Source organism: Rhinoderma darwinii, chromosome 11, assembly GCF_050947455.1.
Source record: "Rhinoderma darwinii isolate aRhiDar2 chromosome 11, aRhiDar2.hap1, whole genome shotgun sequence".
NCBI classification, from domain to species: Eukaryota; Metazoa; Chordata; class Amphibia; order Anura; family Rhinodermatidae; genus Rhinoderma; species Rhinoderma darwinii.
In genome coordinates this window covers 2,316,524-2,341,268 of record NC_134697.1, presented here as the reverse complement: position 1 = coordinate 2,341,268, position 24,745 = coordinate 2,316,524, and the positions used below count along the sequence as shown (strand labels likewise).

The window sequence follows — 24,745 nt, the reverse complement described above, 5'->3', positions numbered from 1 at the left end:
TATATCTTGACCTTTATAGGGTTATATCTTGTCCTTTATAGGGTTATATCTTGACCTTTATAGGGTTATATCCTGTCTATATAACATTAGATGAGCGGCACTATACATACCAGACTGTGGTGTGTGATAAGAGGCGCTGAGGGGGTTAAATCTGGGATACGAGATAAATAATGGGTCTGGAATATCTGGGATTGGGGGGGGGGGGGGTGATACATCCCGGAGTGAAAGTTTCTTCATCTGAACAATAAATGGTTCTAAATGGATTTAAAAGCTTTCATGTCCATTAATGGGGCGGCCGGGGGGAGGTCAGAGGAGAAGCGGCGTCTCTGTCATATCCCCACATTGATCAGTGAACACATGAAAAGGCATTAATGATCAAAGCTGGAGATTACGAGTCCGACTTCTGGGACCATTAGTTATTTACACACTTATTACATAATCTGGCAATATCTACTCTACCCCGAGGACAGGACGGAGGACTGAAAATTCCCACAAGTTCAGATGCATGGACACAGAGGGGACAATCAACTTTTCTATTGAGTTGTGCAAAGGTCACTGAGAAAGGACAGAGTCTGAACACGGAGCTAAGAAGTGCCACATTTATGAGGGGACCCTTTCCTGAGAGAACAATGTATTAAAAGGTCCCCTCAGGACCCCTATAGATCACAGCTCCAACAGGACCCTCATAGATAACAGCTCCCACAGGACCCTCATAGATCACAGGACCCCTATAGATCACAGCTCACACAGGACCCTCATAGATCACAGCTCCCACAGGACCCTCATAGATCACAGGACCCTCCACACTGAGTCTTGGCAGTGTGTTGGCATACACAAGTTTTGTGTTTTTGTGTTTATACTCAGACTGGCCCAGACTACACACCCGGGAGAACCGAGACAACCGCACACACGAGAGTACAGAGACAACCGCACACCCGAGAGAACCGAGACAACCAAACACCCAGGAGAACCAAGGCAACTGCACACCCGGGAGAACCGAGACAACCGCACACCCGGGAGAACCGAGACAACCAAACACCCAGGAGAACCAAGGCAACTGCACACCCGAGAGAACCGAGACAACCGCACACACGAGAGTACCGAGACAACCGCACACCCGGGAAAACTGAGACAACCAAACACCCGGGAGAACCGAGACGACCGCACATCTAGGAGTACCGAGACAAGCGCACACCCGGGAGAACCGAGACAACCAAACACCCAGGAGAACCAAGGCAACTGCACACCCGGGAGAACCGAGACAACCGCACACCCGGGAGAACCGAGACAACCGCACACACGAGAGTACAGAGACAACCGAACACCCGGGAAAACTGAGACAACCAAACACCCGGGAGAACCGAGACAACCGCACACCCGAGGGAACCGAGACAGCCGCACACCCGAGGGAACCGAGACAGCCGAACACCCGGGGGAACCGAGACAACCGCACACCCGAGAGTACCGAGACAACCGCACACCCGGGAGAACCAAGACAACCGCACACCCGGGAGAACCGAGACAGCCGCACACCAGGGAGAACCGAGACAGCCGAACACCCGGGAGAACCAAGACAACCGCACACCCGAGGGAACCGAGACAGCCGCACACCCGGGAGAACCGAGACAGCCGCACACCCGGGAGAACCGAGACAGCCGCACACCCGGGGGAACCGAGACAACTGCACACCCGAGAGTACCGAGACAACCGCACACCCGGGAGAACCAAGACAACCGCACACCCGGGAGAACCGAGACAGCCGCACACCCGGGAGAACCGAGACAGCCGCACACCCGGGAGAACCGAGACAACAGCACACCCGAGGGAACCGAGACAACCGCACACCCGGGGGAACCGAGACAGCCACACACCCGAGGGCACGAGACAGCCGAACACCCGGGGGAACCGAGACAACCGCACACCCGAGAGTACCGAGACAACCGCACACCCGGGAGAACCGAGACAACCGCACACCCGGGAGAACCGAGACAGCCTCACACCCGAGGGAACAGAGACAACCAAACACCCAGGAGAACCAAGGCAACTGCACACCCGGGAGAACCGAGACAACCGCACACCCGAGAGAACCGAGACCACCAAACACCCAGGAGAACCAAGGCAACTGCACACCCGGGAGAACCGAGACAACCGCACACCCGGGAGAACCGAGACAACCAAACACCCAGGAGAACCAAGGCAACTGCACACCCGAGAGAACCGAGACAACCGCACACACGAGAGTACCGAGACAACCGCACACCCGGGAAAACTGAGACAACCAAACACCCGGGAGAACCGAGACGACCGCACATCTAGGAGTACCGAGACAAGCGCACACCCGGGAGAACCGAGACAACCAAACACCCAGGAGAACCAAGGCAACTGCACACCCGGGAGAACCGAGACAACCGCACACCCGGGAGAACCGAGACAACCGCACACACGAGAGTACCGAGACAACCGAACACCCGGGAAAACTGAGACAACCAAACACCCGGGAGAACCAAGACAACCGCACACCCGAGGGAACCGAGACAGCCGCACACCCGAGGGAACCGAGACAGCCGAACACCCGGGGGAACCGAGACAACCGCACACCCGAGAGTACCGAGACAACCGCACACCCGGGAGAACCAAGACAACCGCACACCCGGGAGAACCGAGACAGCCGCACACCAGGGAGAACCGAGACAGCCGAACACCCGGGAGAACCAAGACAACCGCACACCCGAGGGAACCGAGACAGCCGCACACCCGGGAGAACCGAGACAGCCGCACACCCGGGAGAACCGAGACAGCCGCACACCCGGGGGAACCGAGACAACTGCACACCCGAGAGTACCGAGACAACCGCACACCCGGGAGAACCAAGACAACCGCACACCCGGGAGAACCGAGACAGCCGCACACCCGGGAGAACCGAGACAGCCGCACACCCGGGAGAACCGAGACAACAGCACACCCGAGGGAACCGAGACAACCGCACACCCGGGGGAACCGAGACAGCCACACACCCGAGGGCACCGAGACAGCCGAACACCCGGGGGAACCGAGACAACCGCACACCCGAGAGTACCGAGACAACCGCACACCCGGGAGAACCGAGACAACCGCACACCCGGGAGAACCGAGACAGCCTCACACCCGAGGGAACAGAGACAGCCGAACACCCGGGGGAACCGAGACAACCGCACACCCGAGAGTACCGAGACAACCGCACACCCGGGAGAACCGAGACAACCGCACACCCGGGAGAACCGAGACAGCCGCACACCCGGGAGAACCGAGACAACCGCACACCTGGGAGAACCGAGACAACCGCACACCCGAGGGAACCGAGACAACCGCACACCCGAGGGAACCGAGACAACCGCACACCCGAGAGAACCGCACACCCGGGGGAACCGTGATAGCCGCACACCCGGGGGAACCGTGATAGCCGCACACCCGGGGGAACCGAGACAACCGCACACCCGGGGGAACCGAGACAACCGCACACCCGGGGGAACCGAGACAACCGCACACCCGGGAGAACCCTGACAATGGCACAACTGTTAAAACCACAATTCAAGGGGAACCATGATACTCTAACTGCCAGGGGAACTGTTACAGTAAAGAATATCATAAAATACATATTAACTCATTGCACCCAACAAACGGTGCTCACCTATAGGCAAATCTTGTAGATCAAATTGCAATATCTTTGTTTTCAATGTCATATCCCCGAGCATCAGGAACATTGTTAGAAATATATGAAGAACATATCAGATTGTCTCGCCCAGGTGCCATCCCATTGCCGTTCTCCGCCTCGTGCAAGGTGCGTTCTGCAGAATGGTTGTTTGTTATTGGAAAGGGAACCCAAGAAAACAGAAAATAATCCAACTTGTCCTCTGAATTTTTATGTCTTGTAGACCTTCTATTACGTGACAACCATATGAGATATCCCCTGGGTGTAACATCCCTCGTGCTAACATTTTGGGGGTCACAGTCTCTTTGTATCTGATATCTGCACTCGTGTATTAATGAATCTCAGCAGACAATTTATTCCTCTCATTTCTGCATTTCCTATGAAATGTATAGGAATCCCAGCCGTCTCCATGGCTCGTGTCCTTGCTTTGTTGGCATCGTGTCCGCAATTCAATTTTCTAATGTAACTTTTGATAAAGCGTCCACCATCTGCTGGGAAGGAAGACTTCATCTGCTTTTGTCAAGGAGCCACACGCTCAGGCTGGAGTATAATGTGAATTTCCTCCACGCTGGAGCTGGCCCCGTGTCAGTGACTGAGGGTCACGCAGAGATCAGAACTGGCTCCTGGATCGCAGCCATGCGCTCAGTCTGGATAGAACGCCATTTATCATATACATGGTGGGATGGTGCCGCAGTGGGGGGCTTCTAGAGATGGGACCTGGATCTTATCTACAGGATCTCAGCCCAGCCCGTCTATAGAGAAGGAAATGATAATATAGAGATCCAGAACATTCTGCCGGACTATGTCTATACAGAGCGCTAGAGACAGATATATAGATAGATATGAGATAGATAGATAGATAGATAGATAGATAGATAGATAGATAGATAGATAGATAGATAGATAGATAGATAGATAGATATGAGATAGATAGATAGATAGATATGAGATAGATAGATAGATAGATAGATAGATAGATAGATAGATAGATATGAGATAGATAGATAGATAGATATGAGATAGATAGATAGATAGATATGAGATAGATAGATAGATAGATAGATAGATATGAGATAGATAGATAGATAGATAGATATGAGATAGATAGATAGATAGATATGAGATAGATAGATAGATAGATAGATAGATAGATAGATAGATAGATAGATATGAGATAGATAGATAGATAGATAGATAGATATGAGATAGATAGATATGAGATAGATAGATAGATAGATAGATAGATAGATAGATAGATATGAGATAGATAGATAGATAGATATGAGATAGATAGATAGATAGATAGATATGAGATAGATATGAGATAGATAGATATGAGATAGATAGATAGATAGATAGATAGATATGAGATAGATAGATAGATAGATATGAGATAGATAGATAGATATGAGATAGATAGATAGATAGATAGATATGAGATAGATAGATAGATAGATATATATGAGATAGATAGATAGATAGATAGATAGATAGATAGATAGATAGATAGATAGATAGATAGATATGAGATAGATAGATAGATATGAGATAGATAGATAGATATGAGATAGATAGATAGATATGAGATAGATAGATAGATAGATAGATATGAGATAGATAGATAGATATGAGATAGATAGATAGATATGAGATAGATAGATAGATAGATAGATAGATAGATATGAGATAGATAGATAGATAGATAGATAGATAGATAGATAGATAGATAGATAGATAGATAGATAGATATGAGATAGATAGATAGATATGAGATAGATAGATAGATATGAGATAGATAGATAGATATGAGATAGATAGATAGATAGATAGATATGAGATAGATAGATAGATAGATAGATAGATAGATAGATAGATAGATATGAGATAGATAGATAGATAGATAGATAGATAGATAGATAGATAGATAGATAGATAGATAGATAGATATGAGATAGATAGATAGATAGATAGATGGATAGATAGATAGATAGATAGATAGATAGATAGATAGATAGATAGATAGATAGATAGATAGATAGATATGAGATAGATAGATAGATAGATAGATAGATAGATAGATATGAGATAGATAGATAGATATGAGATAGATAGATAGATAGATAGATAGATAGATAGATAGATAGATAGATAGATAGATAGATAGATAGATAGATGGATCATGTTGCTGGTAAGATCACTTCTGGTCATTATCTCTGATGAATCTGTAATTTTCTGTGACTGTAGATTTACGGTCAGTGTCGCCGTCTCCTCGTTATTTCTGCCTTTCCGTCGTCTTATTAGAATTGTTTAGAATAAAACACAAACTTCCCGACAATAATTTGTCCTTTCTGAGATAAATCTCTTCGTGACAATGTGTCAGATCTCCGCAGCGATAATGATGATACTGCACGGAAGGAATATATCACTTCTCCACGCGGAGCTGCTGCTCGGGTAAATACCATCCATTAACCCCTCTCCCTGCAGGTAAACACTGATGGTTCCTGACACATGTCATGTGTGATGGGGGGCTGTCGTCTCCGTGCTCTGTGATATAAGGGAGCGCTCCGCCCAGAGCCGAGCTTTAGAATGACGGTTATATCAATGTGAAAATGACTAGTTATAAATATAATGGGTGAAATCAGACTGGAGTCCGTCAAGTTCTACCATGTCTACCTACACCCCCAGAAAAGGCAGAAATCCCCAGCAGAGACCAATCCCTGCCCCCTACTGGTGGTCGGGCAGATCTCTGGATTCTACGCACTTTATAACCGTGACCTGTATATTGTATTTCTCTGATGATTCCCTTTATCATCCACTACCTTCTTATTAGTAGCCATGCCTTTCTAATACACGATAATATCCTGTGCGCTTTAGATGCAGCAGACTGGCATTGAGCGCTATCATTTCTTTTATTATCATATAGTATTGATATAGTGGTGGTATATAGGGTAACGTTCGCTCACTGGCTGATAGGATTAATATTGTGAACACTTGATCTGTCCTTCTCTATTGTTCCTCCAGGACAGATCCCTTTACACCGAAACCCTGGTAATAATTCATCACGAAATCCCTGCAGACTCGAAACAATAATCTCTGAGTGCCACGATGACCGCGCAGCGCCCTAATGAGTCCAAATATCTACATTGCCACAACCCTGCCGCCATCTTCTATACTGCAAGAGGAGCCGGCTAAGACCTGTGCTGGGGGACCCTATCCTACAAAACATGGTGAAGTGCATTCTGGGAGATGTAGTGTTTAGTAGTAAGTTACCGTGCCTGGTGTAGACACCACATCTCCACACCATGCCCTGTCTAGAACCAGCAAAGGGTGACAGGAAGTTTTAAGGTTCTCTAACCGAACAACTATTAGAAAACCAGCAGAATTGTGAGTGCAGCTCTGGCAAGGTGACTGGTATATAAGACATGATGTAACTCAGAATCAGTAGAAGAGAAGTAAAGTGGCTGCCCAGTGTACAGGTATCTCAGCAGGTGTATCGTACTGCCCAGTATACAGGTATCTCAGCAGGTGTATCTTACTGCCCAGTGTACAGGTATCTCAGCAGGTGTATCATACTGCCTAGTGTACAGGTATCTCAGCAGGTGTATCATACTGCCCAGTGTACAGGTATCTCAGCAGGTGTATCATACTGCCCAGTATACAGGTATCTCAGCAGGTGTATCATACTGCCCAGTATACAGGTATCTCAGCAGGTGTATCATACTGCCCAGTGTACAGGTATCTCAGCAGCTGTATCATACTGCCCAGTGTACAGGTATCTCAGCAGGTGTATCTTACTGCCCAGTGTACAGGTATCTCAGCAGGTGTATCTTACTGCCCAGTGTACAGGTATCTCAGCAGGTGTATCATACTGCCCAGTGTACAGGTATCTCAGCAGGTGTATCATACTGCCCAGTATACAGGTATCTCAGCAGGTGTATCATACTGCCCAGTGTACAGGTATCTCAGCAGGTGTATCATACTGCCCAGTGTACAGGTATCTCAGCAGGTGTATCATACTGCCCAGTATACAGGTATCTCAGCAGGTGTATCATACTGCCCAGTGTACAGGTATCTCAGCAGCTGTATCATACTGCCCAGTGTACAGGTATCTCAGCAGGTGTATCTTACTGCCCAGTGTACAGGTATCTCAGCAGGTGTATCTTACTGCCCAGTGTACAGGTATCTCAGCAGGTGTATCATACTGCCCAGTGTACAGGTATCTCAGCAGGTGTATCATACTGCCCAGTGTACAGGTATCTCAGCAGGTGTATCATACTGCCCAGTGTACAGGTATCTCAGCAGGTGTATCATACTGCCCAGTGTACAGGTATCTCAGCAGGTGTATCATACTGCCCAGTGTACAGGTATCTCAGCAGGTGTATCATACTGTCCAGTGTACAGGTATCTCAGCAGGTGTATCTTACTGCCCAGTATACAGGTATCTCAGCAGGTGTATCACTGTGCTCGGTGGCTGCAGCTCTGCTACATTGTGACATTTCACCTCATTTTCCAGCAGAGAACTTTTTGCCCCAATTACGGAGGCACTTCCTCCCCCTCCCCCTCCCGGATACTTAATGCGCAAAGCAAATGAATCAGGAGATAATTAGATTAATTGCTCTGCTGTTCCGGGGTCTGGTTTGGATTGTGATGAACTCTGTGACTATTAGTTGATGGCACCTTCTCTGCGCTCCCTCAGGACATGAACGACGTGACCCCAGCAGCGAACAAACACTGTCCTCATAACGGGGTACACTCCATCATACACTGTCCTCATAATGGGGTACACTCAGTCATACACTCTCCTCATAATGGGGAACACTCAGTCATACACTCTCCTCATAATGGGGTACACTCAGTCATACACTCTCCTCATAATGGGGTACACTCAGTCATACACTCTCCTCATAATGGGGAACACTCAGTCATACACTGTCCTCATAATGGGGTACACTCCGTCATACACTGTCCTCATAATGGGGTACACTCCGTCATACACTCTCCTCATAATGGGGTACACTCCGTCATACACTATCCTCATAATGGGGTACACTCCGTCATACACTATCCTCATAATGGGGTACACTCAGTCATACACTTCTCATAATGGGGTACACTCCGTCATACACTCTTCTCATAATGGGGTACACTCAGTCATACACTGTCCTCATAACGGGGTACACTCCGTCATACACTGTCCTCATAATGGGGTACACTCCGTCATACACTCTCCTCATAATGGGGTACACTCCGTCATACACTGTCCTCATAATGGGGTACGATCCGTCATACACTCTCCTCATAATGGGGTACACTCCGTCATACACTATCCTCATAATGGGGTACACTCCGTCATACACTATCCTCATAATGGGGTACACTCAGTCATACACTCTTCTCATAATGGGGTACACTCCGTCATACACTCTTCTCATAATGGGGTACACTCCGTCATACACTCTCCTCATAATGGGGTACACTCCGTCATACTCTCCTCATAATGGGGTACACTCAGTCATACACTCTTCTCATAATGGGGTACACTCCGTCATACACTCTCCTCATAATGGGGTACACTCCGTCATACTCTCCTCATAATGGGGTACACTCAGTCATACACTCTCCCCATAATGGGGTACACTCAGTCATACACTGTCCTCATAATGGGGTACACTCAGTCATACACTGTCCTCATAACGGGGTACACTCCGTCATACACTCTCCTCATAATGGGGTACACTCAGTCATACACTGTCCTCATAATGGGGTACACTCCGTCATACTCTCCTCATAATGGGGTACGCTCAGTCATACACTCCTCATAATGGGGTACGCTCAGTCATACACTCCTCATAATGGGGTATGATCCGTCATACACTCTCCTCATAATGGGGTACACTCCGTCATACACTCTCATAATGGGGTACGCTGCATCATAGTTTTCCTGATTCTGCGTCTCCTGTGGTTTTGCTCCTATGGCGGGGGGGGGGGGGGGGGGGTGCCCAACAAATGACGCAGATATGATCATAAATTCAGTGGATATATTACAGATGCATGCGCCCCCCCCCCCCCGCTGTGACACCTCTGCCCCCCCCCCATGTGTGTGGCCCCCTTTTACATCAGCTGCGGGACTTCGCGTTGATTGTTTTATGCCCTCAGCACATGTTCCTTTTCTGCCACTTTACGCTGTAAACCAGGGCGGCTCCAGGGTGACTGCAGGGGACGCCGGAGACGCTGACACAACATGACATTCCAATTAACTTAATCTGGAGGAAATCTACGCAGGCGCGGGGGGTCACCGGGCCCCATATGAAGGAGCGTCAACATAATAACGTCACAGCTCCTCACAAAAAGAACCCGACAGCGGCACAGAATCCACCCCTGATCTGCTGCACTATATTCCATGGTTACATAGGTGTCTGTATGTGCAGATCTATAGGGGAACTTCATCTGTCATAGACCACATTGTTGGGGTCTGCAAAGCGTTATCCCCCAATGACCAGACTGATGGGACTCCGTAAAACCCTGAGGCTTCGCAGCCGCGAGCGCTTCTATATGTTACGCGCCATTATTATATAAGAAGATTCTTTTCCACATTTTTTGTATTTTCACCAAAACCGCTGCAGTATTTATACAAATGTGGTTTTCCTGTGAATATGAAAATCGCACGAAACAAAAGCGAAAAACACAGCCCTGCGCACGTTCACTGATACACGGAGGGGGGGGGGGGGCGGTCACCTGCAGATGTAGTTGGTCTTGCAGACCTCCTGCAGGTTCAGGCAGTTTTGCTTCTCCCTCTCCTCGTATGAACACGCAGGGACGATGGTCTGACGTCTCCGCTCCGAGCAGGCCGTGTCCTTGCAGGAACAGAACAACATGCCGTAGCTGTGCTTGGCTGGGACCTTGTCGAAGAACTGGCGCAGGGCTTTGTGGCACTTTCGCCGGTTGCAGACCTCGTTGGATATGCTGTTCGTGCAGGGCGTTATGTAGGCCGAGCGGTACTTCTTACACGTATCGTCCAGGTTACAGGCCTTCGCTGCGTCTAAGCAATCGTTACCCTTCGTGAGGAACGGTTCTGAAAAGGAAAAGAAAATAGTATTATTCAGGGGACTATGGAGGATTATTGTAGCTGTTGGTGCTAGAGAGGCACTGTGGTTGTCATTGTTATGGGGGCACTGTAACAATTACTGTTATAGAGGCACTGCAGCTGTCTCTGTTACGGGGGAACTGTGTTTGTTATTGTTATGAGGGCACTGTGGTCTACTCTGTTATGTGGGTACAGCGTCTGTCATTGTTATGGGAGCACTGTGGCTGTCCATGTTATAGAGGCACTATGGCTGTCACTGTTTTGGGAGCACTGTGGTTGTCATGGTTATAGAGGCACTGTGGCTGACATTGTTATGGGGCACTGTGACCAGGGCTGGCCGTAGGTTGGATGGCGCCCTGTGCGGGACTTTCTATTGCTGCCCTCCACTAACCAAAAGTTAACCACAAATACAGACACGCACATACTGGAAAATATATACTGTACATACATAGGGGCAGATATATATCCGCACACACACATAATGGGTCATATACAAACACATAAAGGTAGATATATACACAGTACAGACAGTGCAGCAGATGTTGGGCTTCATTCACATCTGCGTTGTGGCATCCGTTTTAGCGGATCAGTAGAAGTAAAAAAACAAAACGGACAGGACGGCTGATGCCAGAATGAAAGCAACGGAAGGTAAAATAGGTTTGTTTTTGACGGATCAGAGAAATATTACAGATAATGTAGTGGTGTTACCTGCAGTCCTATGTAACACCACAGATAACACAGTGATAACTCTCTGAGTACAGATAATATAGTAGTGTTACCTGCAGTCCTATGTAACACCACAGATAACACAGTGATAAGTCTCTGAGTACAGATAATGTAGTAGTGTTACCTGCAGTCCTATGTAACACCACAGATAACACAGTGATGACTCTGAGTACAGATAATGTAGTAGATGTTACCTGCAGTCCTATGTAACACCACAGATAACACAGTGATAACTCTCTGAGTACAGATAATGTAGTAGTGTTACCTGCAGTCCTATGTAACACCACAGATAACACAGTGATGACTCTGAGTACAGATAATGTAGTAGATGTCACCTGCAGTCCTATGTAACACCGCAGATAACACAGTGATAAGTCTCTGAGTACAGATAATGTAGTAGATGTTACCTGCAGTCCTATGTAACGCCACAGATAACACAGTGATAACTCTCTGAGTACAGATAATGTAGTAGATGTTACCTGCAGTCCTATGTAACACCACAGATAACACAGTGATAACTCTCTGAGTACAGATAATGTAGTAGATGTTACCTGCAGTCCTATGTAACACCACAGATAACACAGTGATAACTCTCTGAGTACAGATAATGTAGTAGATCTTACCTGCAGTCCTATGTAACACCACAGATAACACAGTGATAACTCTCTGAGTACAGATAATGTAGTAGATGTTACCTGCAGTCCTATGTAACACCACAGATAACACAGTGATAACTCTCTGATTACAGATAATGTAGTAGATGTTACCTGCAGTCCTATGTAACACCACAGATAACACAGTGATAACTCTCTGATTACAGATAATGTAGTAGATGTCACCTGCAGTCCTATGTAACACCGCAGATAACACAGTGATAAGTCTCTGAGTACAGATAATGTAGTAGATGTTACCTGCAGTCCTATGTAACACCACAGATAACACAGTGATAACTCTCTGATTACAGATAATGTAGTAGATGTTACCGGCAGTCCTATGTAACACCACAGATAACACAGTGATAACTCTCTGATTACAGATAATGTAGTAGATGTCACCTGCAGTCCTATGTAACACCACAGATAACACAGTGATTACTCTCTGAGTACAGATAATGTAGTAGATGTTACCTGCAGTCCTATGTAACACCACAGATAACACAGTGATAACTCTCTGAGTACAGATAATGTAGTAGTGTTACCTGCAGTCCTATGTAACACCACAGATAACACAGTGATAACTCTGAGTACAGATAATGTAGTAGTGTTACCTGCAGTCCTATGTAACACCACAGATAACACAGTGATAACTCTCTGATTACAGATAATGTAGTAGTGTTACCTGCAGTCCTATGTAACACCACAGATAACACAGTGATAACTCTCTGATTACAGATAATGTAGATGTTACCTGCAGTCCTATGTAATACCACAGATAACACAGTGATAACTCTCTGAGTACAGATAATGTAGTAGATGTTACCTGCAGTCCTATGTAACACCACAGATAACACAGTGATAACTCTCTGAGTACAGATAATGTAGTAGATGTTACCTGCAGTCCTATGTAACACCACAGATAACACAGTGATAACTCTCTGATTACAGATAATGTGGTAGAGTTACATGCAGTCCTATGTAACACCACAGATAACACAGTGATAACTCTCTGAGTACAGATAATGTAGATGTTACCTGCAGTCCTATGTAACACCACAGATAACACAATGATAACTCCCTGAGTACAGATAATGTAGTTGATGTTACCTGCAGTCCTATGTAACACCACAGATAACACAGTGATAACTCTCTGAGTACAGATAATGTAGTAGTGTTACCTGCAGTCCTATGTAACACCACAGATAACACAGTGATAACTCTCGGAGTACAGATAATATAGAAGATGTTACCTGCAGTCCTATGTAACACCTGTGGCTGACATGGTTATGGGGCACTGTGGCTTGGGATGTGGGCACTGTTCACACCATCTCTAGACCATTGTCGTCATCTATTAGAGCAGCTGTTGCAGCTTCTGTTACGGCTGTCACATTCTACAACTCATTCTGGGTCTTTGTCTGGCAAAAAAAACTAAAAACTTAAGGAAAGTAAGAACTCGTTTTCATGAAGCTTCCGTCAGCTGGTATCCAGCGGGCGAGAATGTGCGCTGTCAGCAGCTGCCCCCCTGCACACATTACCCAGAGATCCCTCTAATGAGGGTGGAATGTGCAGGATGTGTACGGCATGCTCATTAGTGGATAATTGGATTAATTACTTGATGGTAAATAAAGAGGCGAGCACTAGCAGCAATCCAATCATACCGTCCAATACACACATTCACTTATGAAGCCAGTTTTTTTTAGTCATAGCCAGGAGAGGATCATGAAGGAAGGAGAAGTATACAGGAAGGAGTATCGAGGAAGGGGAAATATACAGGAAGGAGTATACAGGAATGAGTATCGAGGAAGGAAAAGTATACAGGAAGGAGAAGTATACAGGAAGGAGTAGAGGAAGAAGTATACAGGAAGGAGAAGTATACAGGAAGGAGTATAGAGGAAGAAGTATACAGGAAGGAGAAGTATACAGGAAGAAGTGTACAGAAGGGGAGGTATACAGGAAGAAGTATACAGGAAGAAGTATAGAGGAAGGAGTATCGAGGAAGGAGAAGTATACAGGAAGGAGTATCGAGGAAGAAGTATACAGGAAGGAGTATCGAGGAAGGAGAAGAATACAGGAAGGAGTATCGAGGAAGGAGAAGTATACAGGAAGGAGTATTGAGGAAGGAGAAGTATACAGGAAGGAGTATTGAGGAAGGAGAAGTATACAGGAAGGAGTATACAGGAAGGAGAAATATATAGGAAGGAGTATTGAGGAAGGGGAAGTATACAGGAAGGAGAAGTATAAAGGAAGAAGTATAAAGGAAGGAGTATCGAGGAAGGAGAAGTATACAGGAAGGAGAAGTATACAGGAAGGAGAAGTATCGAAGAAGGAGAAGTATACAGGAAGGAGTATCGAGGAAGGAGAAGTATACAGGAAGGAGTGTCGAGGAAGGAGAAGTATACAGGGAGGAGTATCGAGGAAGGAAAAGTATACAGGAAGGAGTATCAAGGAAGGAGAGGTATACAGGAAGGAGTATAGAGGAAGGAGAAGTATAAAGGAAGGAGTATCGAGGGAGAAGTATACAGGAAAGAGTATACGGGAAGGAGAAGTATACAGGAAGAATTCTAGAGGAAGAAGAAGTATACAGGAAGGAGTATAGAGGAAGGAGAAATATACAGGAAGGAGTATCGAGGAAGGAGAAGTATACAGGAAGGAGAAGTATGTACAGGAAGGAGAAGTATACAGATTGGAGTATACAGGAAGGAGTATCGAGGAAGGAGAAGAATACAGGAAGGAGTATAGAGGAAGGAGAAGTAAACAAGAAGGAGTATCGAGGAAGGAGAAGTATACAGGGAGGAGTATCGAGGAAGGAAAAGTATACAGGAAGGAGTATCAAGGAAGGAGAGGTATACAGGAAGGAGTATAGAGGAAGGAGAAGTATAAAGGAAGGAGTATCGAGGGAGAAGTATACAGGAAAGAGTATACGGGAAGGAGAAGTATACAGGAAGAATTCTAGAGGAAGAAGAAGTATACAGGAAGGAGTATAGAGGAAGGAGAAATATACAGGAAGGAGTATCGAGGAAGGAGAAGTATACAGGAAGGAGAAGTATGTACAGGAAGGAGAAGTATACAGATTGGAGTATACAGGAAGGAGTATCGAGGAAGGAGAAGAATACAGGAAGGAGTATCGAGGAAGGAGAAGTATACAGGAAGGAGTATTGAGGAAGGAGAAGTATACAGGAAGGAGTATTGAGGAAGGAGAAGTATACAGGAAGGAGTATACAGGAAGGAGAAATATATAGGAAGGAGTATTGAGGAAGGGGAAGTATACAGGAAGGAGAAGTATAAAGGAAGAAGTATAAAGGAAGGAGTATCGAGGAAGGAGAAGTATACAGGAAGGAGAAGTATACAGGAAGGAGAAGTATCGAAGAAGGAGAAGTATACAGGAAGGAGTATCGAGGAAGGAGAAGTATACAGGAAGGAGTGTCGAGGAAGGAGAAGTATACAGGAAGGAGTATAGAGGAAGGAGAAGTAAACAAGAAGGAGTATCGAGGAAGGAGAAGTATACAGGGAGGAGTATCGAGGAAGGAAAAGTATACAGGAAGGAGTATCAAGGAAGGAGAGGTATACAGGAAGGAGTATAGAGGAAGGAGAAGTATAAAGGAAGGAGTATCGAGGGAGAAGTATACAGGAAAGAGTATACGGGAAGGAGAAGTATACAGGAAGAATTCTAGAGGAAGAAGAAGTATACAGGAAGGAGTATAGAGGAAGGAGAAATATACAGGAAGGAGTATCGAGGAAGGAGAAGTATACAGGAAGGAGAAGTATGTACAGGAAGGAGAAGTATACAGATTGGAGTATACAGGAAGGAGTATCGAGGAAGGAGAAGTATACAGGAAAGACTATTGAGGAAGAAGTATATAGGAAGGAGAAGTATCGAGGAAGGAGAAATATACAGGAATGAGAAGTATACAGGAAGGAGTATCGAGGAAGGAGAAGTATAGGAGGAAGGAGTATAGAGGAAGGAGAAGTATACAGGAAGGAGAAGTATACAGGAAGGAGTATCGAGGAAGGAGAAGTATACAGGAAGGAGTATCGAGGACGGAGCAGTATACAAGAAGGATTATAGAGGAAGGAGAAGTATACAGGGAGTATCGAGGAAGGAGAAGTATACAAGAAGGAGTATCGAGGAAGGAGAAGTATACAGGTTGGCGTATCGAGGAAGAAGTATACAGGAAGGAGAAGTGTACAGGAAGGAATATCGAGGAAGAAGTATACAGGAAGGAGAAGTATCGAGGAAGGAGAAATATACAGGAAGGAGAAGTATCGAAGAAGGAGAAGTATACAGGAAGGAGTATCGAGGAAGGAGAAGTATACAGGAAGGAGTGTCGAGGAAGGAGAAGTATACAGGAAGGAGTATAGAGGAAGGAGAAGTAAACAAGAAGGAGTATCGAGGAAGGAGAAGTATACAGGGAGGAGTATCGAGGAAGGAAAAGTATACAGGAAGGAGTATCAAGGAAGGAGAGGTATACAGGAAGGAGTATAGAGGATAGAGAAGTATAAAGGAAGGAGTATCGAGGGAGAAGTATACAGGAAAGAGTATACGGGAAGGAGAAGTATACAGGAAGAATTCTAGAGGAAGAAGAAGTATACAGGAAGGAGTATAGAGGAAGGAGAAATATACAGGAAGGAGTATCGAGGAAGGAGAAGTATACAGGAAGGAGAAGTATACAGGAAGGAGAAGTATACAGATTGGAGTATACAGGAAGGAGTATCGAGGAAGGAGAAGTATACAGGAAGGACTATTGAGGAAGAAGTATATAGGAAGGAGAAGTATCGAGGAAGGAGAAATATACAGGAATGAGAAGTATACAGGAAGGAGTATCGAGGAAGGAGAAGTATAGGAGGAAGGAGTATAGAGGAAGGAGAAGTATACAGGAAGAAGTATACAGGAAGGAGTATCGAGGAAGGAGAAGTATACAGGAAGGAGTATCGAGGACGGAGCAGTATACAAGAAGGATTATAGAGGAAGGAGAAGTATACAGGGAGTATCGAGGAAGGAGAAGTATACAAGAAGGAGTATCGAGGAAGGAGAAGTATACAGGTTGGCGTATCGAGGAAGAAGTATACAGGAAGGAGAAGTATCGAGGAAGGAGAAATATACAGGAAGGAGAAGTATCGAAGAAGGAGAAGTATACAGGAAGGAGTATCGAGGAAGGAGAAGTATACAGGAAGGAGTGTCGAGGAAGGAGAAGTATACAGGAAGGAGTATAGAGGAAGGAGAAGTAAACAAGAAGGAGTATCGAGGAAGGAGAAGTATACAGGGAGGAGTATCGAGGAAGGAAAAGTATACAGGAAGGAGTATCAAGGAAGGAGAGGTATACAGGAAGGACTATTGAGGAAGAAGTATATAGGAAGGAGAAGTATCGAGGAAGGAGAAATATACAGGAATGAGAAGTATACAGGAAGGAGTATCGAGGAAGGAGAAGTATAGGAGGAAGGAGTATAGAGGAAGGAGAAGTATAGGAGGAAGGAGTATAGAGGAAGGAGAAGTATACAGGAAGGAGAAGTATACAGGAAGGAGTATCGAGGAAGGAGAAGTATACAGGAAGGAGTATCGAGGACGGAGCAGTATACAAGAAGGATTATAGAGGAAGGAGAAGTATACAGGGAGTATCGAGGAAGGAGAAGTATACAAGAAGGAGTATCGAGGAAGGAGAAGTATACAGGTTGGCGTATCGAGGAAGAAGTATACAGGAAGGAGAAGTGTACAGGAAGGAATATCGAGGAAGAAGTATACAGGAAGGAGAAGTATCGAGGAAGGAGAAATATACAGGAAGGAGAAGTATCGAAGAAGGAGAAGTATACAGGAAGGAGTATCGAGGAAGGAGAAGTATACAGGAAGGAGTGTCGAGGAAGGAGAAGTATACAGGAAGGAGTATAGAGGAAGGAGAAGTAAACAAGAAGGAGTATCGAGGAAGGAGAAGTATACAGGGAGGAGTATCGAGGAAGGAAAAGTATACAGGAAGGAGTATCAAGGAAGGAGAGGTATACAGGAAGGAGTATAGAGGAAGGAGAAGTATAAAGGAAGGAGTATCGAGGGAGAAGTATACAGGAAAGAGTATACGGGAAGGAGAAGTATACAGGAAGAATTCTAGAGGAAGAAGAAGTATACAGGAAGGAGTATAGAGGAAGGAGAAATATACAGGAAGGAGTATCGAGGAAGGAGAAGTATACAGGAAGGAGAAGTATACAGGAAGGAGAAGTATACAGATTGGAGTATACAGGAAGGAGTATCGAGGAAGGAGAAGTATACAGGAAGGACTATTGAGGAAGAAGTATATAGGAAGGAGAAGTATCGAGGAAGGAGAAATATACAGGAATGAGAAGTATACAGGAAGGAGTATCGAGGAAGGAGAAGTATAGGAGGAAGTAGTATAGAGGAAGGAGAAGTATACAGGAAGAAGTATACAGGAAGGAGTATCGAGGAAGGAGAAGTATACAGGAAGGAGTATCGAGGACGGAGCAGTATACAAGAAGGATTATAGAGGAAGGAGAAGTATACAGGGAGTATCGAGGAAGGAGAAGTATACAAGAAGGAGTATCGAGGAAGGAGAAGTATACAGGTTGGCGTATCGAGGAAGAAGTATACAGGAAGGAGAAGTATCGAGGAAGGAGAAATATACAGGAAGGAGAAGTATCGAAGAAGGAGAAGTATACAGGAAGGAGTATCGAGGAAGGAGAAGTATACAGGAAGGAGTGTCGAGGAAGGAGAAGTATACAGGAAGGAGTATCGAGGAAGGAGAAGTAAACAAGAAGGAGTATCGAGGAAGGAGAAGTATACAGGGAGGAGTATCGAGGAAGGAAAAGTATACAGGAAGGAGTATCAAGGAAGGAGAGGTATACAGGAAGGAGTATAGAGGAAGGAGAAGTATAAAGGAAGGAGTATCGAGGGAGAAGTATACAGGAAAGAGTATACGGGAAGGAGAAGTATACAGGAAGAATTCTAGAGGAAGAAGAAGTATACAGGAAGGAGTATAGAGGAAGGAGAAATATACAGGAAGGAGTATCGAGGAAGGAGAAGTATACAGGAAGGAGAAGTATACAGATTGGAGTATACAGGAAGGAGTATCGAGGAAGGAGAAGTATACAGGAAGGACTATTGAGGAAGAAGTATATAGGAAGGAGAAGTATCGAGGAAGGAGAAATATACAGGAATGAGAAGTATACAGGAAGGAGTATCGAGGAAGGAGAAGTATAGGAGGAAGGAGTATAGAGGAAGGAGAAGTATACAGGAAGAAGTATACAGGAAGGAGTATCGAGGAAGGAGAAGTATACAGGAAGGAGTATCGAGGACGGAGCAGTATACAAGAAGGATTATAGAGGAAGGAGAAGTATACAGGGAGTATCGAGGAAGGAGAAGTATACAAGAAGGAGTATCGAGGAAGGAGAAGTATACAGGTTGGCGTATTGAGGAAGAAGTATACAGGAAGGAGAAGTATCGAGGAAGGAGAAATATACAGGAATGAGAAGTATTCAGGAAGGAGTATTGAGGAAGAATTATACAGGAAGGAGAAGTATCGAGGAAGGAGAAATATACAGGAATGAGAAGTATACAGGAAGGAATATCGAGGAAGAAGTATACAGGAAGGAGAAGTATCGAGGAAGGAGAAATATACAGGAATGAGAAGTATACAGGAAGGAGTATCGAGGAAGGAGAAGTATACAGGAAGGAGTACACAGGAAGTAGAAGTATACAGGAAGGAGTATAGAGGAAGGAGTATCGAGGAAGGAGAAGTATACAGGAAGGAGTACACAGGAAGTAGAAGTATACAGGAAGGAGTATAGAGGAAGGAGTATCGAGGAAGGAGAAGTATACAGGAAGGGGTATCGAGGAAGAAGTATACAGGAAGGAGAAGTATACAGGAAGGAGTATCGAGGAAGGAGAAGTATACAGGAAGGAATATCGAGGAAGAAGTATATAGGAAGGAGAAGTATCGAGGAAGGAGAAATATACAGGAATGAGAAGTATTCAGGAAGGAGTATTGAGGAAGAATTATACAGGAAGGAGAACTATCGAGGAAGATGAAATATACAGGAATGAGAAGTATACAGGAAGGAATATCGAGGAAGAAGTATACAGGAAGGAGAAGTATCGAGGAAGGAGAAATATACAGGAATGAGAAGTATACAGGAAGGAGTATCGAGGAAGGAGAATTATACAGGAAGGAGTACACAGGAAGCAGAAGTATACAGGAAGGAGTATAGAGGAAGGAGTATCGAGGAAGGAGAAGTATACAGGAAGGGGTATCGAGGAAGAAGTATACAGGAAGGAATATCGAGAAAGGAGAAGTATACAGGAATGAGAAGTATACAGGAAGGAGTATCGAGCACGGAGAAGTATACAGCAAGGAGAAGTATACAGGAAGAAGTATCGAGGAAGGAGACATATACAGGAAGGAGTATCGAGGAAGGAGAAGTATACAGTAAGGAGTATCGAGGAAGGAGAAGTATACAGGAAGTAGTATCGAGGAAGGAGAAGTATACAGGAAGGAGTATCGAGGAAGGAGAAGTATACAGGAAGTAGTATCAAGGAAGGAGAAGTATACAGGAAGGAATATCGAGGAAGGAGAAGTATACAGGAAGAAGTATAAAGGAAGGAGTATCAAGAAGGAGAAGTATACAGGAAGAAGTATCGAGCACGGAGAAGTATACAGGAAGGAGTATTGAGGCAGGAGAAGTATATGGAAAGGAGAACTATACAGGAAAAAGTATTGAGGAAGGAGAAGTATTGAGGACGGAGAAGTATACAGGAAGGAGTATCGACGAAGGAGAAGTATACAGGAAGAAGTATTGAGACAGGAGAAGTATACAGGAAGGAGTATTGAGGCAGGAGAAGTATATTGGAAGGAGAAGTATACAGTAAGAAGTATCGAGGAAGGAGAAGTATACAGGAAGGAGTATACAGGAATGAGTATCGAGGAAGGAGAAGTATACAAGAAGGAGTATCGAGGAAGCAGAAGTATACAGGAAGGAGAAGTATACAGAAAGGAGAAGTATCGAGGAAGGAGAAGTATACAGGAAGGAGTATCGAGGAAGGAGAAGTATACAGGAAGGAGTATCGAGGAAGAAGTATACAGGAAGGATAAGTAAACAAGAAAGAGTATTGAGGAAGGAGAAGTATACAGGAAGGAGTATCGAGGAAGGAGAAGTATACAGGAAGGAGTATCGAGGAAGGAGAAGTATACAGGAAGGAGTATCAAGGAAGGAGAGGTATACAGGAAGGAGTATAGAGGAAGGAGAAGTATAAAGGAAGGAGTATCGAGGAAGGAGAAGTATACAGGAAAGGAGTATCGAGGAAGGAGAAGTATACAGGAAAGGAGTATCGAGGAAGGAGAAGTATACATGAAGGACTGACACTGCTTCATATGTATCCGCTTTGGTGTTTGGCTCAAAAAATGCCACCAAAAGTTTAAATGTGAATCCAGCCTATAGGGGGCGCTGAGATGAAGCCATGATATCAGCGCAGTCTGTCAGGGACATGATGAGAAGTTCATCCATCATGGATTGATGCATCTTCTCATGACACTGATCTCAGGTCGCGGTCATCATCCATCAGACACGGTAATGCTCTTCCCTGAAATGTGACACCTGATAAATGACGTCTGCGCTGATAATGTAACGGAGCCGCCGCTCGATGTACTATGGTGTCAAGGTGACGCGGCTTCTAATATTATGGGATTACAGGATCCTGGTGCGCTGACAATCAGTACAAACTCCACTATTACAACTTCACAGGATAAATCTCCTGATCAGCGACTTGTAAATCTTTAGGGTGAATTGAGAAGGTCGTATTTTTACTGTGATTTACATGAAATTGAAGCAAACCCACGATATGACTGAAATGTGTGAATATACCCTTACTGATCGAATCTTGTGCTGCACGGGTTACATCATGTTTAATACTCCAGTCACCTCCAGAGCTGCAGTCAGAATATTGCTGTTTCATCATGTATTATACATCAGTCACTCCCAGAGCTGCAGTCACATTTGCAGCTGGCATATAATTAAGGCGACATCCACAGACAGTGAAAAAAAATGGCCATTAAAAACGGATCAACTATCAGTATTTCATGGCCGTTTTGTATCAGTGTCTCCAAATTTTCATCCATTTCCAGCCCGTCTGTCCGTTTTTAATGGCCGTTTGTCATCCGTTTGTCATGGCCATTAAAAAAAAAGGATGGATTTCATTTGTCAGGCTTTTTTTTTGTCCCAACTCCCTGAAAACACCACGGTGCCCATGTAGATAGTACCACAGTGCCCACATACAAAGTGCCAGAGCCCACATCGTGCCACAGTGCACATTATACCTTTACTGTATCTAGGCAGCACATGCTACATTCATATAATACCATTTTTTGCACCATTCTATGGTGGTATTTGTACTTACTAATATATGGCTCACTAGCACCTCTACTTATTGTGTTTATGTGACATATTGACATCTATATTAGGTTACTTTATTACCATCTTTTGGATTGTACTTATATTTATAATTCTCCTGCAGGTTTGTTATGGATACAAATTTGTAATCTCTGATTATTTGGTAGACAAACAGCTCATTGTCCCTTTTTAACTGTTGGTCTATGGATTCCTCATTTTATTCATTGTTTATTGTCATGTATTATGAATGTTAATAAAGTATTTTTCTATTTTTCATAATTCCTTTTGTTTCGCGGCATCTGCTCTTTCTAGGTTATATAGTGCCCATATAGTGTCCGCTGAAGATAGTGCCACACCCCCCAGATAGCGCCACCCCCCTGTAGGAGCGGAATTCCTCTGACCGGGTATTCCGCTCACAGACAGAGCACGTGATGTCTCTGTCTATATATGGACAGTGACGTCAGGGGCTTTCTCTAAGAGCGGAATCCCCTGCCAGAGTGTCGGCAGCGCTCTGGCCGTGGATTCCGCTTCAGGATTAGCCCCTGACGTCACGGTCCATATACAGATAGTGACGCCGGGGGCTTCTCCAGGAGCAGAATCCCCGACCACAGCGATGACTGGCCGCTGGGGATTCCGTTTCTACAGGGAGCTGCCATGGCGTTATCTACGAGGGGTGGGGCTATCTACAGGGGGGTCAGAGGGAGCCCGTGGCGCCACTGTCCATATATGGTCAGTACGTCAAGGGCTTTCCCAAGAAAGGAGTCCCCGGCCAGAGATCTTGTGATGCTCTGGCCGGGGACTCCATAGTTGAATGCCCTGGCTTCAATGTCCATATATGGACAGTGACATCAGGGGCTTCCTTCAGACTCAGCGAGCAAAGTAGCGTTGTGTGCGGGGAGTTCTCGTTCAGGATCAGTTTTTACTGGCTGTTACAAGGATTGATTCCTGAAAAACGGACGGTAAAACTGATCCATTGACTTCTATAGGAGCCGTCAAAACGCAAACATATAATCTAATCGTGTTATAATGAAATTTATAACCTAGTCCTGCTCACACAGCTGAGAGTTTGGTACAATGTATCAGTGTAGGGAAGAACTTTCAACCTGTAATCCAGTATAGGAGAGAGAAATCACAGAGTATTACCTACACTGATACACTGTAACAAACATTCAGCTGTGTGAGCAGGTCTAAGTCAGCATGGATTTTTAGCTTCTGAATGTGGAAATTAGTGCTCCCATTCAGTGACAACAAGCTGAGATTTTGAATATGGTGAGAAATTGAAACCAGCTCTGTTAGAAGGACACTGCGTACATTGATTAAGCTTCTGTATGTCCAAAAAAAGTCAACAAAAGAGCGAATATAAAGGCGGCGCTGGATCCCCCTCATCACCGTGGCGCCGCTTCTCTCACTTGGCCTCATTCGATCTCTTCAGACATAAATAATGGAAACCAAATGGATTCTGAGAGTTGTAATGAGTCTGTACAGAGCCAAGTCCCGTCCACCAGCGGCGACAAATAACGGGGGAGGGGCGACGCAGACGGTAACACTGTAACCGGAGCTGGAAAATGATCTACAAATGTACGAGTATAGCTGCACCGAGGACACCACACACAGCGCTCACATATACGTGCGAGACATGGCGAGGATCGGAGGTGGTCACCCAACTTTCCTAGAGTCCAGAATGACAAATGTGCCTTTTATTTCTTCAGCAATAAAGCCTCTTCTCCCTCATTGTTGTTAACCCCTTTGGGAGCTGTGAATCACTTGTCACTTTCCCAGGCTCCTGCATGATCCCGCAGATTCATCCCTCACGCTCTGCGCCATTCTGTGCCCTGTATTGTTACCCCCCGGACCAGAGGAGGAGCGGCACACAAGAAGATGCCAGTGTTATAAAGACACATAGAAGGTGGGGCCCTGGCACAGATTAGTGCATTGGAGCCAAAGAGCTGCTGTAAAGTTGTCACTCAGCTTTCCTAGAATCCTGAATGGTCATAGATGCAGCAGATTCGTGACCACCGGTGGTGGAGCTGTAACCACGGCCATATGAACGGTCACCCGGATATAAGAAAGGACAACGCAATCACGACGGATATTTCCGCTTTTGCGCAGCGTCTGGTAATTAATCAATAGCACAAATGATCTGCATTGTTTCCAGTCTTCAGAAAGTTCACAGATAACCACAAAGGGCCGCGGGGTGAAGAAACTTCTGGA

The 24,745-nt window shown here is 45.2% G+C and overlaps 1 protein-coding gene across 1 annotated transcript in view; it reads right to left on the bottom strand.

Moving 5' to 3' along the window:
• The window catches only part of GFRA1 (GDNF family receptor alpha 1), a 177,158-nt gene that overhangs the window by 20,499 nt on the left and 131,914 nt on the right, over positions 1 to 24,745 (bottom strand). The window contains exon 4 of the mRNA XM_075842738.1: positions 10,424 to 10,760. Coding sequence (XP_075698853.1) covers positions 10,424 to 10,760 — 337 coding nt within the window. The remainder of the gene's footprint in view (positions 1 to 10,423; positions 10,761 to 24,745) is intronic.